The sequence below is a fragment of the Ictalurus punctatus genome, chromosome 3 (genome assembly GCF_001660625.3).
Source record: "Ictalurus punctatus breed USDA103 chromosome 3, Coco_2.0, whole genome shotgun sequence".
Classification (NCBI taxonomy): Eukaryota; Metazoa; Chordata; class Actinopteri; order Siluriformes; family Ictaluridae; genus Ictalurus; species Ictalurus punctatus.
Window position 1 is genome coordinate 36,572,890 of NC_030418.2, and position 19,143 is coordinate 36,592,032.

The 19,143-nt window shown below is 37.8% G+C and overlaps 2 protein-coding genes across 2 annotated transcripts in view; one reads left to right on the forward strand and one right to left on the reverse strand.

The window, feature by feature from the left end:
• The first annotated feature begins 322 nt into the window (after positions 1–322).
• ppa2 (inorganic pyrophosphatase 2) lies at positions 323–10,468 on the forward strand. Its single transcript, XM_017464943.3, has 12 exons — positions 323–540; positions 1,900–1,964; positions 4,051–4,095; positions 4,358–4,411; positions 4,621–4,740; positions 4,835–4,921; positions 6,013–6,139; positions 6,219–6,346; positions 7,593–7,678; positions 7,775–7,844; positions 9,750–9,789; positions 9,946–10,468. Exons 1-12 carry the CDS (start codon positions 369–371, stop codon positions 9,972–9,974), a joined length of 1,023 nt encoding a protein of 340 aa, XP_017320432.2. The 5' UTR covers positions 323–368; the 3' UTR covers positions 9,975–10,468.
• Positions 10,469–10,629: 161 nt separating this feature from the next.
• The window catches only part of tet2 (tet methylcytosine dioxygenase 2), a 33,346-nt gene continuing 24,832 nt past the window's right edge, over positions 10,630–19,143 (reverse strand). The window contains exons 3-10 of the mRNA XM_017464904.3: positions 18,860–18,950; positions 18,638–18,731; positions 18,322–18,530; positions 17,679–17,829; positions 17,489–17,578; positions 16,823–16,960; positions 16,168–16,525; positions 10,630–16,007 (exon numbers count right to left, since the gene is read on the reverse strand). Of these exons, the coding sequence (XP_017320393.1) occupies positions 14,614–16,007; positions 16,168–16,525; positions 16,823–16,960; positions 17,489–17,578; positions 17,679–17,829; positions 18,322–18,530; positions 18,638–18,731; positions 18,860–18,950 (2,525 nt within the window). The 3' untranslated portion in view covers positions 10,630–14,613. The remainder of the gene's footprint in view (positions 16,008–16,167; positions 16,526–16,822; positions 16,961–17,488; positions 17,579–17,678; positions 17,830–18,321; positions 18,531–18,637; positions 18,732–18,859; positions 18,951–19,143) is intronic.

Consider the following 19,143-nt stretch of genomic DNA (forward strand, 5'->3'; position numbering starts at 1 on the left):
TATATAGAGAAAGGCAGAAATTGTGTGAAAGCTTTTTGTGAAATTTGTGACCTGTGAAAACAGTAGAAGTTTTTGAAAAAAAAAAAAAAAAAATTTATAATAATAATAATAATAATAATAATAATAACAATGAGAAGAAGAAAAACACTATGCTGCCTTTGTCAAGCCAAAATAGTTATACTCTCATAAAATGATACTGGATACTGATAAAGGACTCAGCATTAATTAGGTTTTCATTCCCAGCCTGTGGTGTGTGAGCGGCCTGCCAGGTGGCACTGTGGCCTAACGGATGGAGCTCGATGGCGGCTGAAGTTGGAGGCGTTTCCGCGGAAGCAGGAGGAACCGAGCGGCCCGGAGCTGAAGCTAAAATGATGCACTTGCTCTTACGCTCGGTTGCTGGCTGCTGGCCTTCATTCCTCCCTCATCACTCTCCACTCACACGGGCGAGTTTCTCCAAGGCCGTCTTTTACAGAAAAATGTCTCATTACCTGACGGAAGAGAGAGGCCGCCCGAACTCACCTGACTTCCGGATTTATTTTAGTAAGTTACCTCACATTAGCCGTTAGCCGCGTCCACAAAGCAAAAGCTAGCTGTGTTAGCTCATCTATTCAGGAGGTTTACACTCGGGCTGTGTAATTTGGGCTACACAAGATAAACTTGAAATAAACATTTTCACTTGTCTAAATGATAATCCTCTCATTTAAAGTGTGCGCATTATTTTTAAAAAATAAATTTTTAGTTGATGTAAACAACGCCTTCGTGACCGGAGCGTGCTTACTTCCTCATGGTCCTCTTTCGCGCATGCGCACTACGTATCCAGTGGCTATGGAGCAAGTGAATGTGATGATTAAAATACACAAAGAAATCGCATGACGTAGAACCACTGCTTAAATAAAGTAAATTGAACTAATATTTCACTAAAGAAACAAACAAAAAAATCGATGGAAGTAAGATAACTTGACTCGATAATGAAATTAAATCTGCTTAACACAAAGTAAATTAAATCAAGTAAAGCTGCTTTTCTGTCACATTATTTAACTCCTAAGCTCATGAACAAGTTGTCCATTAGGATAAAATGAATGTGTTAAATGTTCCTAAAAGTGAAGGAGTTGTGTTGTGAAGGAGTGAGGGTTAGATCAGGCCCCATCGACACACATGCAGATAGTTCTGAAAAAATTATTTGAAAACACTCACATTAACACACCTGGCCAGTGATAGTACATCTAAACTGGTACATAAAACATTTACAGGTGTTAAGAGCTGAGTATTGAGCCGAAGAGAAATGTGAAAAAACACCAACACGGCCAAAGGTTCCACACGAGGACGTGGAATGACAATGAGGTGGAACTACTGCTTAAGGTTCCACTTGAATAAAAAGTGTTCTTCCAGGTATTAAACCAAAATTTCTGCTCTGTGTGTTTTGTAGGAGCGGAGAGCCCCGATCATATTCTGTCTCCTCAGGAACTAATAATAAAACAAGTGAAATTCATCTACAAATTAATCAGTCTCTGCAGGATTTTGCGATCACAGAAATCAACGCAAAAACCAAGTTAAATATTCGCGGGAGCTTGCAATTTCTCAGCAAAAATTTCCACAGATTTGGGCCAAGACGAGTCACGTCACGTCATCACTACGCGCATTCAGCTAAAGCTGTCTTTGATTCACGTGCGTCGAACATGAATACAGCTCAAAGGTCTCATTTACCAACAAACATCACTGTGGAAAACGATTTTATGCGATTGCGATTTTGCCAATTTGAGTAGTTTTCCACAAAAAACACAAAAATGCTTTTACACACTCTTCCTAACACTAAAATGCACAAATCATGGACTTACTGCTAGCTAGAGTACACTCATGTACTTTGTTATTTTTTTATATTTCATTCTTGTTACTCGGCAGAAACCTCACATGGGAAATACATTTCTCCGTTCCACGACATCCCGCTCTACGCACTTGAGCAACAGGTTGGTTCTGATCGACAGTGATGTATAATGCACTGTTATACCTGGTCACGAAAATATCAAGTGACTCAATTACATGTCTTTTATACCACAGCGCTGTTGAATTCTGGATTCCGATGGTGTGATAAAAGGTGTTGATTAATGTTCTGTAACAGCAGTCCTGACAGTAGTGCAGCTGCAAGTCAATGGTTTATATTAACGCGCTCATTCTAATACATTATCGTTTTAAAAGACTGTTTAACAAAGAAAAATAGATAACTTGATAACTCGGTTAAGTTTTAAATGTTTAACACATTTAGCATGTATGGAAGGAGTCTCCAGTGTCAGCGCTAACAGTCAGAGGTAAAGCTGTAACTTTTCTGACATCTTCAGGACCGAGGAGTTTTGATCCGCACTTTGCGTTTTCTTGGTATAATGACAAGCTGCGTTATTCGTCTTTTTAACTTCAAGAAAGAGAAAAAAGAGAGGCTGGTGAGGGACTGACTGTTTATAGCTGCGAAAACATACAGTCCCCTCTGAAAGTACCGGAACTGCAAGGCTAGTTCTTTTACTTTTGCTATACACTGAAAATGTTTTCAATTTCGAGGGGGTTTGAGATCAAAAGTTGAATATGAGATGAAGATTGATCAAAATGTTCAGCTTTCATTGCCTGATATTTACATCTAGATGTGTTAAACAACATAGAACATGGCACCTTTGGTGGCAGATCACCTACTTTTTAGGTGAGCAAAAGTATTGGACCAGATAGTATTAAAATAAACAACATAATATTTGGTTGTATATCCCTTGTTTGCAATAACTGCATCAAGCCTGAGACACTTTTACTGCAGCTTCTTTCAGTAGTTGTTTGTTTCGGGGGGGTTTCTACCCTGCAGTCTCCTCTTCAGGAGGTGAGATGCTGATCAGTTGGGTGAAGGTCTGGTGATGGACTTGTCCAGACTAAAACCTTCCACGTTTCCCCCTGATGAAGTCCTGTGTTGAGGTGGAAGTGTGTTGTGGATCGTTGTCTTGCTGCATGATGAAGTTCCTCCTGATTAATTTGGATGCACTTCTCTGTAAATCTGCAGATAAAATGTTCCTGTAGACTTCTGAATTCGTTCTGCTGCTACCATCATAAGTTCATCATCAATAAAGATTAGTGAGAATGTTCCAGAAGCAGCCATGCAAGCCCAAGCCATGACACTACCTCCACCATGTTTCATAGATGAGCTTGTATGTTCTGGATCATGAGCAGATCCTTTCTTTCCACACTTTGGACTTTCCATCACTTTGGTAGAGGTTCATCTTGGTTCCAGAACTTTTGTGGATCATCTCTGTATTCTTCCAAAGGTGGATTGTGAGACCTTCACCCTGCCTTGTGGAGGATGTTGTTGACGTCACTGTCTGTTGTTTTTGCGGTTTTCTTCACAGCTCTCACAATGTTTCTATCATCAGCTGTTGTTGTTTTCCTTGGTCGACCCATTCGGTGTCTGTTCCTCAGTACACCAGCGGTTTCTTTTTTTTTTTCAGGACATTCCAGATTGTTGTATTGGCTTTACCCAGTGTTTGTGCAGTGCCTCATAGATTTTTTGCTCTTTTCTCAACTTCAAAATGGCATGCTTTTCTCCCACAGATAGCTCTCTCATGTTGGTTTATCCTTTTTAACAACAAACACAGTCTGCACAGGTGAAACCCAGCACTCAAACAAAGAGTAGATGTTCAGAGCTATTTATTATTTAACCAATTAATCTAACATGACACACCTGGATAACAAGAAACACTTGTCAGTCACATGTTCCTGTATTTCTGATTACTTGAAAAATGGGTGGGTTCAAACAAAAGGTGCCAAGTTTGACACTGTTTAACACATCTAGATGTAAATATCAGGAACTGAAAGCCTAAATTCTGATCTATTGTCAAATATTCATCTTTTGATCTCAAACCCAAATGTGTAAAGCAAAAACAAAAGATTTGGCCTTGCTGTTCCAGTAATTTCAGAGGGGCAAATTATATAAATTATATGTGATTCCTGATGTCATGGAATACAGAATATTGTATATTTTTATGCCTGTAATTCTTAAAATTCAAAGGATTTGTTTTCATTTTCCAGGAGAATGAAATACTAAAGAAGAAACAGAAACGCTCTGACAGTGAGGTGATTATTGTCTTTTAGACCGTCTCTGAAACTCTGCTTAGAATTAAAACAGTGCACAGTCTTGGTGGCTATAAGCTTCCATTATCTGTTAGCTACACTAACCTTTTAGTTCCAGTATAAAATGAAAGAAGCAAACATCACACACTGTTACTAGTTTAGCATGTTTACAATGACATCATATTTTTGTGTAATATTATAGGCTGCTAATTACAGAAATTCTGCTGATGTTAAAAATGTTGTATTCTTTTGGTAACTGCTTCAGATTCTCTTCAACATGGTCGTGGAGGTTCCTCGCTGGTCAAATGCCAAGATGGAGGTGTGTGTGGTTCGACTTCGAATCAGACAAATGCAGAAATCACTGATTGAGTTGTAAATGTAAATATTTTGGTAGCTATGTAAATGATGTTCCAGCTTAACTGTAACATAAGGATAATTCACGTCTAAAATCGCACACATGCACTGCTGTAATGATTCTGTAGTGTAGGTATTTCATGAGGTTGCGGTTTAAACGCTCGGTGGTTGCAGATAGCCACGAAGGAAGCGCTAAACCCCATTAAACAGGACGTGAAGAAAGGCAAACTGAGATATGTGGCCAACGTTTTCCCACATAAAGGCTACATCTGGAACTACGGCGCTCTGCCGCAGGTGTGTCACATCACTGCAGAGGAGCGATACAGTCATACAGATTTATTTTGAAAAAGCTCATACAGGTATTCATTTTATTTTTGGGTTGGAGCAGACCTGGGAGGATCCCAATCACACAGATAAAGACACCAACTGCTGTGGAGACAACGACCCCATAGATGTGTGTGACATCGGCACCAGGGTGAGAAATGTGTGTGTGTATATATATATATATATATGTATATATATATATATATATATATATATATATATATATATATATATATATATATATATATATATATATATATAATAACAACAATAACAGCCAAATTTGCATTATTAAAATTTGTTAAATGTGCTAGATGGAGTCACAGAACAAAGCTAGCTAGAAATCTGAAAACATCTCACGACTTGGTTATAACTAGCTAATGTAGAAAATGACATAACACAAAGCTACCTGGCTTAAGTATTTATTATTAATGTTAACATTAGCATATAGTATTGCTATTGCTATTGATTTTTCCCTGCTTCTGATTTTACTTGTTTTAAAAAAATTGATACAGTTTAAGTCCAGTACTGAAAGAGCCTCTTGTCACCATTTTCGGACAACGTTTTTTGTAGGAATCCCTAATAAATATATTTAACTGATGTTAGCTATGTGCTTGTCTAATGTTAGCTAAGTTGAACATTCACCTTTACATTTTGTTTCATAATAAAAAACATTACACTGACAGAAAGCAAAGAATTGAGCCGAAGTTGAGAGCATGTGAGACTGGGTTGAAGGGGGCTTCCAGGTTTCAGGTGTCGCCTCACACATGATTCCAGATTCACATATTTACACCTAGCTGGCTAGTTAATATTTGTGTGTTATTGTTGACTTCATACTTAATTAGGAGCCAAGCACCGAAGGTGTGTAGGCACCTATTGTATCCGTTAATTTTCTTCTACTATTATTATTCTTCCCCAATGGGAGGCTATGGCAGCCCAATGAACCGTAAGTAGGAAAATGATGAAATTTGGCGCACTCATACATATGACCATGAATAGTATCTGTACCAATTATGGGCCGTCTATGACCAACTCTATAGCGCCACCACTAGTTCAAATATTCACTTTTCAAATGGTTATAATTGTTGAACACTGTCCTAGAGAAAATAAATTGAATTAATCAGATTACTCTCCTCGATCTAATCTTGAAAATGTGCATAGTTTGTTATCCAGATGTCTACTCTAGCAAACTCTTCCAGTTTTGAAAGGTGTGTATTTTTTGATTGTGTGTGGTGGTTGCAGGTGTGCTCCTCTGGTCAGGTGATCCAGGTGAAGGTGCTCGGGATTCTGGCCCTGATTGATGAAGGAGAGACAGACTGGAAAGTTATCGCCATCAACGCTGAAGATCCCGACGCTAATAAACTTCACAGTCAGTTAAAACACAGCCGGTGTAATAATCACACAGTGTGAGACAGGGTGTGATTATTTCATTCGCTGCTTTATTTCAGGTATTGAGGACGTCCGTGTGAACAGACCCGGTCATCTGGAGGCGACGATAGATTGGTTCAGGAGATATAAAATACCTGACGGGAAACCCGAGAACCAGTTTGCCTTTAATGCACAATTCAAGGACAAGGTACGTTAACATTACTGATATAACATGTTCCTTTTATACCACAGCAATGTACCAACTATTACAATTATATTTATTAAAGAATGACACGTAATGGTTTTTATCCATTTGCCGTTACATTTAATGTCACTTACGTTGTAGCAGCTATACACACTCGTTCCCTCACCATCCCACTCTTCATTCTCTCTCTTTCCTCTCTCTCTTTATTCTCTCTCTTTCCTCTCTCTCTCTATTCTCTCTCTCTTTCCTCTCTCTTTCCTCTCTCTCTATTCTCTCTCTTTCCTCTCTCTCTTTATTCTCTCTCTTTCCTCTCTCTCTCTTTCCTCTCTCTCTTTATTCTCTCTCTTTCCTCTCTCTCTCTATTCTCTCTCTCTATTCTCTCTCTTTCCTCTCTCTCTTTATTCTCTCTCTTTCCTCTCTCTCTCTTTCCTCTCTCTCTTTATTCTCTCTCTTTCCTCTCTCTCTCTATTCTCTCTCTCTTTTCTCTCTCTTTCCTCTCTCTATTCTCTCTCTCTCTATTCTCTCTCTTCAAGCTAATAAGACAAAAAAATGAAGCTTGTCTTTTGTTAGTGAGAAACCACACGGAAGAGTAAACTCCGCTGTCCTCTTAAAGTTTAAAAAAGATGTAAATTTACTCTCTATCTATCATACAGTAAACAACATTGTTTGTACTGTTTATATTATATTGTTTGTATTGTTTATATTATATTGTTTATACTGTATGATAGATAGTAAATTTACATATTTTTTTAAACTTTTAAGAGTTTTATTATGGAATCTTGGTTGATAAATATTTCCATTTTAAAAATAAATAGTTTTTTCACACTTCATTGCTCTACAACTGTTCATTTCTGGGTTATTAATTTAGGAGCATATTAAAACACATATATAATATTAAAACACTATATATATAATATTATTTTTAAACTAAACTAGAGAATTATTTTTTAAATGTGTTTTATGGTACACATTTAGCAAGAAGATGTAAAATAATCATTTAAAACCTTATCAGTGTGTAAGTAAATAAAGTATTGGAACATGTGCATTATGTGCAAATTAAACTTATCAGATAAAACTTATTTAAACGTGTTCAGGATTAAAAGTTTAAATAAATGTAATTCAGTACTATATTCAGTATGTAGTGTGTAGTAATTTAAACTTGGAACTTGAAATCTGCATATATGACATTAGTAAATGTTAATAAAGTAAATAAATGTAGATGGTTAATGATGAGCTGTGTGTGTTACAGGACTTTGCTGTGGAGGTGATTAAATCCACACACAGCTGTTGGAAAGCTCTGGTTCTTAAACAGACGACATGTGGAGAGATCGTGTGGTGAGCGTTGTCATGGCAACACTGAATTAATTACAAAATAAAAATGATCCTTTATTGTTGTGTAAATGTTTACTTTGTGTTGAATTGTTTACTCAGTCAGAACTGGTCGGTGTGTGAGAGCCCATTTCAATGCAGTGATGCCGATGCTGCTGCAGTGCTGAGAGCTGTGAGTAGTTCTACCTGTTCATATAGAGCTTATAGCAAGTGTGTGCTGCTGATTGGTTGGGCGCTGAACTCTCGTTATGACATCATTAGGAGTCAGTCTGAATGTAAATTCTCCAACATTCCATCAGGGTGAAACCGTTTAAAGCTACATGCACGAGCTACATGCTCTTCGGATGTTGACAACCGTGACATTGTTTACTGTGGACACGTGCGTTTGTTTTGTTTCTGTTCTGGAGTAGAGTACGGAAGCAGGTGCAGATAAAGACATATTTATTTAAGGGCAGGCACACAAGTCCAAATCGTAATCCAGAAAACGTAGTCAAGACAGGCAGTGGGTTGGGCGGTCGGCAAACAGGCATAAACGGGGCAAAGCAGGAATCAGAGTCGCGGTCACAGAAAACAGGGTCACAACACAAAACAAGAAACATGAACTAGTACTATGGACTGGGAGCGGAAAAACCAGCGGGGACTAAATGAACTGATCTATAGTTTAAACTAACTAAATCTATCAAGGACCATAACATTAACAACGTATCTAACTCTACTATATCTACTATAATACTCCGCGAGGTGTACAGGGACGCGAGCGGTATATATCCCCAATATAATCAGCCGTGTATAACCGAATAGAACCATTTTCTGCACTCTTGTCAATGCACTTTTTATTGCACTTTTTAGTTGTAGGCTACAGAGTGTTCCATTCTTTCAGCAGTCAGTTACAGGACTAACATCGGCTATTCAAGGGGCTCAAAGATGACCACATCACAATATTTTTATTTTACTTATTTATTTATTTAAAGTTATATTGTGCCTTGTTGGTAGCCTGTGCCTGCGGAATGAAAAAAAAAAGTTCAGTGTTAAATAAATATCTTGAAATTGTAGTTTTTGTAATTGATTTTTTTATTTGAAAAGCAAGACAAAATGGTAAAAAGCACATTTTGACTATTTTATTTATGCAATGGTGAAAAAAATGGCAAAATAACTGGAAAAAACGCAAAAAAAACGTGTTCGGCCTTCGGCTTTCGGCCAAGTTTTTCATTATATTCGGTTTCGGCTTTGGCCAAGAATTGTCATTTTGGTGCATCCCTAATATATAACCGTTATAATACATACACACCGCTCTCTGCACTCTGTTTATTTATTCTGAAACTCTGAATTAGTGTATAGAAATAGATATTATGTTAATAAATAGATAACAAAAGATGAACACGAAGATATATATAAATACAGTTGTGCTCATAAATTTACACACCCCTTGCAGAATCTGCAAATAGTTAATCATTTAAAAAAGATAGAGAGATCATTAAAACTGCGTTTAGCTGTTTATTTAGTTCTGTCCTGAATAAACTATTTCACATACCAGATGTTTACATATAGTCCACAAGACACAATGATAAATGAATTTACACAAATGAACCAGTTCAAAAGTTTACACACCCTTGGTTCTTAATCCCGTGTGTCGTTACCTGGATGATCAGCGACTGTGTTTATGTGTTGTGAGAGTTGGTCATGAGTCCCGTGTTCATCCTGAGCAGTTAAACTGCCCACTGTTCTTCAGAAAAATCCTCCAGGTCCTGCACATTCTTTACTTTTCGAGCATCTTCTACATCTTTGAGCTCTTTCCAGCAGCGGCTTTATGATGTTGAGATCCATCTTTTCACACTGAGGACGACTGAGGGACTCGTACACGACTATTACACAAGGTGCAAACGTTCACTGAGGCTCCAGAAGGCAACACGATACTGTTCATTAAGAGCCAGGGGGGTGTAAATTTTTGAACAGGATGATCGGTGTAAATTATTATTTTGTTTAAAGATCTTATTTTTTTTATCCGTTTAGTCCCACCCTTCAGACACTACTTAAAATGTAAATAACAGTGTGAGGGATTGTGGTGTTGTGATTACAGGCTGCGGAGTATGGAGAGGCTTTACCACTTCCTCCAGAAGGTAAAATATGTATTTACTTGTTTATTTATTTTCCTTGTAATAAATTCAGTATATAAAAAAATATTTTATATAAATGTAGATATTTATTTATTTATTTATTTATTGTGCCTTTTCTTCCATAAACCTTGTAAATAATTGTGAATGTTTCTCACACAGTGGATAAATGGCATTTCCTGTCCCAGTGACCCTGAAAGGTTTGGGCTCCGTCCCAGACCTCACCCAAAACACTGACACCAGTATTTATTTGTAGAAATTTAGAAATATGTTCCTATTTCCCAATGGACACAGATCAAATTCTTTTCATTAGTGATTTAGTATTTCATCACCTACGTTATAAATTTAGATAAGCAAACTGAATTTTGTGCCAAAACCAATTTGGTTTATATCTAAAAAAAAAAAAAGATGGACTGGGGAAAAAAACCCAGGATTATTTGTAAAATTGTATTTGGTTTATAAATATCATTAAAAAAGACATTTACTGACATCAGAGAAAGGAATCACAATCATCAACATGAGCACTTGTGTTGAAATTAACATCTTTACTTTACATTTAGATTTTTTTTTTTCAAAGACACGTCATATTAAGAGAATATTTATTTTTCAGATGCAACATGTATGAAATGGGTGTAATTTTGGGTGTAACTTTTTATTTTTGCTAAATAAATACACTATAAATGTACTATTTAGTATTGTTTCATTTATTTTTATTTTTAAACATTTTTGTAGAAGGGAAAAGTGGACAAATAAAGGGTGAAAGTGAAATGCCTCTTTAAATGTAAACGGCGTTTGTAGTTGCTGGTGGAATTATTACATTAGGTGAAAAAAACAGACAGTAGAATATTTTAAATGCAGGAAATAAATATAAATTTTATTAAAAACACCCACATCTCGGCAACATCAGGAATGATATAATAAACAGCTTTCAAATAAACTGCATTCAGTACTTCAGTACATTACAATACTTACAGTATTCATATCCATCCTTAATTTTGAAGCATACCAAACTTTTAGGAAACAAGGAAACAGGACAGAGACAAATCTTTAAAAAAAATGTAACCCATTTAGTGTCTACTTTAAAAAAAAAAAACAACAACAAAAAAAAAACCCAACACATGCTAGCGTAGCGCACTCCGCAAACCAGAAAGTATGAAAGTCCTTCAAGTAAAGTTGACTCGCAACGCAAACAACACAAAACAAGCATGTCTTCAAGTATGGCTATGCTTTTCACCCGCTAATCAATCACCTAATTAACATTTTATCATTTCATTCTTCTCTCCTATCATCCTGCTAATCAGGCTGGATTCTGTACACTGAGAAATCTAACATTTATTTACAAAACTAGTCGCTCATCTACAGAAGACTCAGGTGCTGCAGATCTCTCCATCGGAGTCAGAGAAGGTTCTTCTGTTAGTCCGTCTGGGAAAACGGGTTAAAGGTTCTATGCAGAACCCTGCAGTGTATAGTGTGTTGTGTGAAATATTCAACACACTGTATCGTTACCGTGGATACTACCTCTACATCTAATCCACTCAGGAGTAGGGACCCTGCATAGGGAGCGTTATATTGTTTATTAACCGTGAAGGCTTTGATCGTCTGCGTGATGTTTAACCCTTTCAGCCATGTTTGTTTCTTAAACCAGGAATTTTATCACACATGGGTTTGGTTTCTCTGCTCATGTCTGATTTGTATTGCAGATAAAATATCAAATAACAGAATGGTGATTAAAATACCAGTAGAAGGGTAATTGTATACATAAAGCAGGTGGAACTACTGTTACCAAATTTTCCTAAAACAAACAAGGCGTAATGATCGTGATGAAACGTCCCCACACACCGGGGTCCAAAAGTCTGAGAGTGCTACTGATAATGCTTCCTGTTTTCATTCTTTTCTAACAAACGTTTTCATTATAAATGATAATCTCAGCAACGACTTGAGTGAAAAGCAGAATTTGCTAATTTTTATACGAATTTCAGAGTTTCTTAGTATTTCCTATGTCCCGTTTTTTACATTTTTTTTTTGCACTCAAGCTGCACGGACTCTGCTAAAAGTTTGCATAAAACCTTATGATCAATTTTATATCAAATCCATCTGAGTGTCGTCTGATCACACGCTTCAGTAGAAGAGATTAGACATGAAGAAAATTTGATCTTTTGTACTTAGCATGGTCAATATCACACTTTCTTATGTTTAAATAGGGAGCTAGAAAGAGTGCAGAATATTAAATATTCAAGATATTCAACATTTACTTTCTTTGTTTTGAAACATTCAAGAAATTTAGCTTTATTTCTAGTTTTAAATGAAAAAAATAATCCCAGTGGACCGCACTGGTAGATCGAGCGTCATCAGGCATCGCAATGGACTGAACCAAGTGCTTGAAAAAGTGCTTCAGGAGAGCTGATAAACATTTAAAATAGCTGAAGTTCAGAGATACTCGTCTTTCAAATCATGAACTAGTGCTGCTTCTGTATCAGATCCATCATCTTGTGTATTTATGTAAATGAATTAGCTCATCACACCCTGACCGTTACTACTTTTAACATTTATATTGATGATCATTTCCACAGTCTTTGAGAAAATACTTGCTTTTACATTACAATTACCTTATTATCAGGTCATATGTAACTGGACCTTTTTTAGTTGAATACCCCTGACCTATATCACGCACGGTTTCTCCCAGGATGTGTTATTAAATAAATCATCTGCAGCTAATAAATATGTGTTTGTGGCTGAAAGGGTTAAACCTGCTTACTGCTACCGGTTAATTAAACCATATTCTGGAAAAAAGTATCTGGGTTTAAAATAAACAATAATTCAAAAAGCATTTGTGCTTTTTGTATTGAAGACATCGTATATACAACTTGCTTAATTTTATAACAGTGACCTTGTTTTGTTTGTTTGTTTGTTTCATTTGTTTGTTTTTCATTTAAATTCAGAATATTCTGAAAAATAATTCAAGTGCTTTCCGAAAAATGATTCTTGCCCTGGTCACATTTAACTTTGAGAGCGGGAGATAAAATGCATTAAAATACATGTTTAGTGGTTATAAATAATTTATACGCTTTTTACGTATATACACGTGAACCGAGGATGTGTGTCTGAATTTGTTAATTGGGAATTTCAGGGGGGAAGAAACGTATTTAACAGAGCCATACTTTCCCTTTAGTCAACTCAGTGCATATTATTGTACTTCTACAAACTATTGACTAAAACATAAGTACAAAAAAATGCTAAATCAGTATTTAATTAATTAATTATTTATTTTAAAAAGTTAGTTTTTTTTGTGTGTGTTTCAGCTGTATACTCGGGATTCAGGATTAATTAATCCCTGAACGAGAAGAGACGACACAGTTGATGTGTGAAATTAGCTGAAATATCCCTGATTTTCTTTTCTTTTTTTAATATAGAAATTTGAAGCTTGAAGTTCAAGTAACGCTTTTGAGTAGATCAAGTGTGATGAAAGCAAGTGAGAAAAGCGTTGCGCTGATCTAAATGTCTGTGAAATACGCAGTTTCGAATACAGAAGGAAAAAATGGGAAAAAGAAAATGAAGACACCTTGGTATAGTAATCCTATTGCCAAAAATGTTTTGAGGTATATGACAAATAGGTTCTGTACATCATTCATAAACCTTCTCACCACCCATAGAGATTCTCACATTATACATTTATAGCAGGTCTATAAGTAGCACCATTTTACAAATAACCCACAAGAAATTTAACTCTCTTTTACAGTACTAAAATCTAAAATCATTTTAGAAAAAAAAGAGAGGAATTAATTTACTGTACAAATCTCACCTTTTGTTTGATACATCTAGATTACAGTTATTAAAGGATCCCCTGTACAGCAAGCCAGCTGCCTTAGAAACTGAAAATGACCAAAAGGTGGCGCTAACCCTGTTAAATAAGGACATGATGAAACTGTAAAAAGACAAAAACCCAAACCCGATGCATACGTTTCTAAAACTCACAGCGGACCTTTGCGTTGCAGGATTCTTTCGCCTGTTCCTGTGCTTTAAAAAAAATCACGGTAACAAAAATTCATCTTGAAAATGGCTCAATATACAGTAAATATAAAACACATATAGTGGGCTGTGAAACCTTAAAAGCACCAGGTGAATATATGCTCTTCTAAAATGTAAAAATTAATAATAATAATAATAATAATAATAATAATAATAATAATAATTTTGCATGATTTTCTTGATTTCTGAAATTGAATGAAATCCTGAAAATAATTACCAGAGGATGAACCTATCACACCCTCATAATTAAAAGTGCTTTAAAAAAACACTAACTAAAAAAGTTCCTGTAATTGCTACCAATCATGAAAGTAATTGCTTAGTACTTTAGAGGTAACATGCTAACAAAGTTTTTTTTTTTTAAACCAAAAAAGTGTATATTCAAAACGCTCTTCGCTTAGCACCGTGAACATGATTAGCCACCAATCAGTGTTTTACACCAGGATTTTACCTTTAGGTTGTGAAAACTGTAAAATTAAAGCCATTAAAGATATTTCCAGTAATGGACATCCAGATGTTCTGAAGCACCAAAGAAGAAGAACAGTGCGAGTAACAATGCAATAAATAAATATTTTTTTCATGAGGGTCAACCAGTAAAGCTTAACCTTTTTACCTCTTGTTGATCTATTGTACATTTTGCATTTTCCCCCTAGTGTGGAGTCTTTGCTTGCCTCACAGCAGCTTCTGTAGGTCTCTAGGTTAATACAGCCAGTGGCACTGAGGTCTGAAAAGCAATATTTTAGCACCATTTCACAATTCCGACACTTTGTTCCCCTGTCTGAGGATGATGTAAACCTAAGCAGATCCCTATAGGAAGTGGCTATAAGGCCCAGTGACCTTAGTAAAGGCATAGGGAGCTGAGCTGACATAAGTGTTGGTGGTGAAGGACAATGACCTTTCAGCGAGCATCTGGACAAAACGCTTGCATGGTGGCTCTGAAGGCTCAGAAGGTTCTGTATGTTCCTTCTTGACCCTCTTGCCACCACTCTTGCTGGGTGTCCCATCTGTGCCATGCTTCTCGGCATCCTCCTCCTTCTCCCGTGCTTTTTCTGCCATCTTGGCCTCCCATAACGCTAACCCATGCTTCGCCTCATTCAGGTTCTTGTGCTGGTAGAAGACTAGTGAGATTCGAGTAGGGTGGGTGCGATCAGGCTTTTTGAGTGGCGTGGTTGCATGCAACTCGCGCTTTGCACACTCGATGAGAATTGAGCCATGGCTGGGTGCGACTGCTACACCACCAATCTCTGGATCCAGAAAGTTGTGCTCATTGTCTGACCACACATCCTCCTCCTCTTGAGGTACAGGCATTGCAATTCCTGGCTCTTGCTTGACCATAGAGGGTGGGATGTTTCCATTAGGCAAACTCATACCTGGATGTTGGCTGGGGTTCATGACTTCCCTGCCTACAGAAGGAAGCACCTGAGTGAAACCATTTGCCCCAGGGAGGCTCATCTCTGGCTTTTGCATACTTAGGGGGTCCATATTTTGGGGGAACAAATGGTGATTTTGGGCCAGGTAGGGATTAGGGTATCTACCAAACTGACTACATTTATTTGCAGCTGCATAGTCCAGGCTTGGGTGAGTTAAAGGAGGTCTGGAGATAGCGTCCAGAAACTGGGCACTGGGTCCCCCATTTGAGCTGTATCCTGGATAGTGTCCCATGGGGTGCATGCTTGGTCTCATGTTACAGTTGCCATATCCATTGACGGGTAGGCCTGGCTCGCCATAGCGTGGAGGGTAATTCATGCCATAGTGCTGCTGAGGGTTGAATTGTTGATCAGGGTACAGAGATGGTCTTTGTTGTCTGTACATGTCCAGATGCTTTGGATTGGAATAGTAAGGGTGATAATTGTCCATGGCAATACCCCCATTACACTGGTAACCCGAATAGAGGGTGTTGGGAGTTAGTACCCCAGGGTAAGGGCTTGGTGAATTTGACCCATTTATGTAGGAATTGGGGACTGGTAAAGGAGAATGATAAGGGCTGGCTGAGCTGGGAGACTGAGGAAACATATTTGGGGGTTTAGAAGGGCTAGGGAAGGATCCTGGGTACCTTGGGTAGTTAGCAGAGGATGTTGGACTGGAAAAAGGCAGAGGAGTGCTGGGCTGTGACTGCTGGTTCAGCTGTTGAGGCTGGATTTGGGCAGCTAGAGGGTTCTGACCAGGCACAAGGGATGCACCCATGTGATTCAGATGTGCACCTGTAGTAAACACAAATGTTTTTATAAAACTATTTATCTCTCTATCATGCAGACCACAAATTTGCAATGTAGAGACATGCTAAAATTTACTGTGCATGATCTCAAACTATAAATACATCTATCTGTGCAACAATAAAAATAAGTAGACACTTTATTGTACCTGCTGCAGGTGTGTTCTGGCCCACATTGTCACAAGAGCTTTGTTTGTGTTGCTTTGCTTGTTGGGTGCTGTCTGCCTTGGAGTTGGGTGTGCTGGGGTGAGCGGATTTGTTAGCTCCACCTTTCTTGCCTTCTAGTTTCCTCTGACGGCAGGACTTAGCTGGCTCTGCTAGCATACGGACCTGCCGCCGGAACGTGCTTAGCACCTGGATGGCTCCAGTCTTTGTTTTTTCCAGCTGGGCCTCAGCACTACCAAACTCATCAGTGGATGAAGGCTTGTACAATGGTAGCACATGCAGTTGCTCATCATCAGGGATCTTTCCGATCTCACGATTGTCCTCTCGTGTTAGTGTACAGACCTAATATGGCAAGAAAGAGAGCACTGAGACTGTACTTTAAGGATATGAAGTTCAGTGAGATTCATTCTCTAAAAACGATACAATGTTCAGTTTAATCCAAAATAATCAGAAGACAGCTGTGAAACTAGCTACTCCTCCTGAACTGAACACACTAATCACGGTATTCAGTTTAACTCATTATTAGCACATGCCCAACCATTCATTTGTTGCATTCCTCATTTAGAATGAAATGTACAATTAAACATTATTATTGTGGCATATATGCGTTAGATATTTCTCAGGATCCACTCAACTTACCACAGTACTACCTCCCGCCATGTTGTGGAGATCTCTGTGGGCATGGGCACAGAAGTCTAGACATGCTGTGACTCCGGAAAATGGACGGCCTTCTTTGAGGCCCAGGCGGCAGTCTGGAGCTCTGTGTTCATGGTCCACCTAGGAAAAATAAAATAAATAAATAAATAAACAAAGATGATGACCTTCTAATCATTTTCCTAAGGCTTTGTTTGATAAATTATTTACCAGCACTGCCATCTTAGTACCATTCTAAGATGTCCAAAACTAATATATTTTATAATCCCCAAACCACAGAGCCAGGCGGTCAATAGATGACAACCCTGATGTGAGTTACACTTGAGGATGATTCTCAACTAGCATAGTACCAGTGCTGGTGCCAGAATCTAATCTGAATCCACTGTAATTATTTCAATCAGAAAAAAATGGACTGTGGCTATTGGTTCTGTTCCAACACAATAAATCTACTGCATGGAACCTTAAGTCCAGTAGCACCAGGGCTTGAGGGGCACTTCACCAACCCTGTTGTTTACATTACAACATTACATTTGATGCAATAATGATTAGCTATTGGTGGAAAGTGGTAAGAGATTCCTCAAACAGTGAGTTGTGACCCACGGCACTATAGTGCCATGTTGATATTAATAGTTGGTCAGTTGAGATGTGTACCTGGTTGTTATAAGCCTCAGGTGCCATTTTCTTATACACTGGAGCTATCAAAGTAGCAAGGGCCTGAAAATTCTTCTCCAGCATCTCTTCCTGTGAAAGAATGAAAAAATGACTCCTGTTAATCCCACAAATACATAAAGTATTAGCCTGTGATTATCTGGAGCTGATTGGCTGGAAATATTTGTCATACCTCTTTGGGATCATCACCAAGCAGTTTGAATTTCCTTGGGATTTTACTCCTGGCAAACTTGCAGCCATTGTAATACATACTCCAGGAGCAACCAAAGGAGAAGGAAGCCCCACAGGCATCAGGGTCTCGACCCTGACATGCACATGTCCTCCTGATGAAGATGATGTTGAGTACAATAACATGCTTCAGCATTAGAGAGCAGTGATAATTAAAACAGGGACGCAGTCTGAGTAAATGAATAGATTAATATAATAAATAATCTGTAGATTACGGCATTATATAATAAATGATAAGTTGGTGCCCCTATTAGATATAAATACTACAGAGGAAATCATCTGTTACAATGACAGAACCTGTAGATGAGCTATGAGTTTTATAAAGTACTTGGCATTGATCATTAGATAAGAACACTCAGGTGGAAAAAAAAAAGAAAAATTATTTTACATTAATCTAATGCAGTAATCACCAATGCTCCTCCTGGAGAGCTACATTCCTGCAGAGCTTACAGATTCACCTGATTCAAAAGGTGTCTTCAGAAGTCCTCGATCGAGTGGATGAGGTTCATTAAACTAGATCTCCAGGAGGAGGAGCAGAGTGACTACTAGTCAAATGTTTTAAGGTAAAAGTTTTAAACTGTCCTTACTCTTCATTGAGTGCACATCTACGATTAGTCAGGGCACCATGCTTCGTCAGTGTCTCACTAAGTTCCATGTAGAGACGGTCAGCCAGGGTCGTTGGTATTCCCTCCCATATCATGATTACTACCACAATGCACGATGTTTCACAAGTGTGACCGGCCCGCTCTCGTACCACCACCAGGAGCTTCTCATCCACATTGGCTCGACGTATTACCTTCATGCCATGAATATATATGAAATAGCTTAATGAAGTGTTCTAGTTCTATAGGAATGATGTAGTGGTAATCCAGCTTGCACACAAGGAACCAATAAACAACTTACCCATTTAGCAATGGGGCAACCCTGTGTGCTCTTGCCCTCCTTGCCTGTATACACCACTTTCTCAATCCTAATAGCACTGCCAGTCAGGCCAGACCTTTAAAAATGTTTAAAGTAAAAAAAAAAATCCAAAATTTTTTGTTTGTTTGTTTTTGTACATTTTCAAATATACAAACAGCTAGATAACATTCCATGTTGGTGAGGAAATTGAAGAGGATGTCTCACCTCTTCTCCATCATTTCTCGGATGCCCTTGATATTTGGAGCTGCTCCCACATGAGTGTAATATGGGCCTTCATCCTTTTCACTGATTTGCTCTGAGATGGACAGAATAAAAGATGTAATAGAATGAGTATTGATAGTTGATTGTTTTTAATTTTCAGTCAGATGGTCAAGTGGCATTACTGTATTGATAGGTTTATAATAATGACGTATATAAAATTAGGTAAACACAACATGTAGATAGAAGTCTGTATATTTGTGTACTGCATTAAACAAACTAAAAAGAAA

Coding starts and splice junctions, on each gene's coding strand:
- ppa2 (XM_017464943.3), top strand. CDS start 369: ATGATGCACTTGCTCTTACGCTCGGTTGCTGGCTGCTGGCCTTCATTC. Junction 4,412..4,620: donor GGTCAAATGCCAAGATGGAG/GTGTGTGTGGTT, acceptor CGGTGGTTGCAG/ATAGCCACGAAGGAAGCGCT. Junction 4,922..6,012: donor TGTGTGACATCGGCACCAGG/GTGAGAAATGTG, acceptor TGGTGGTTGCAG/GTGTGCTCCTCTGGTCAGGT.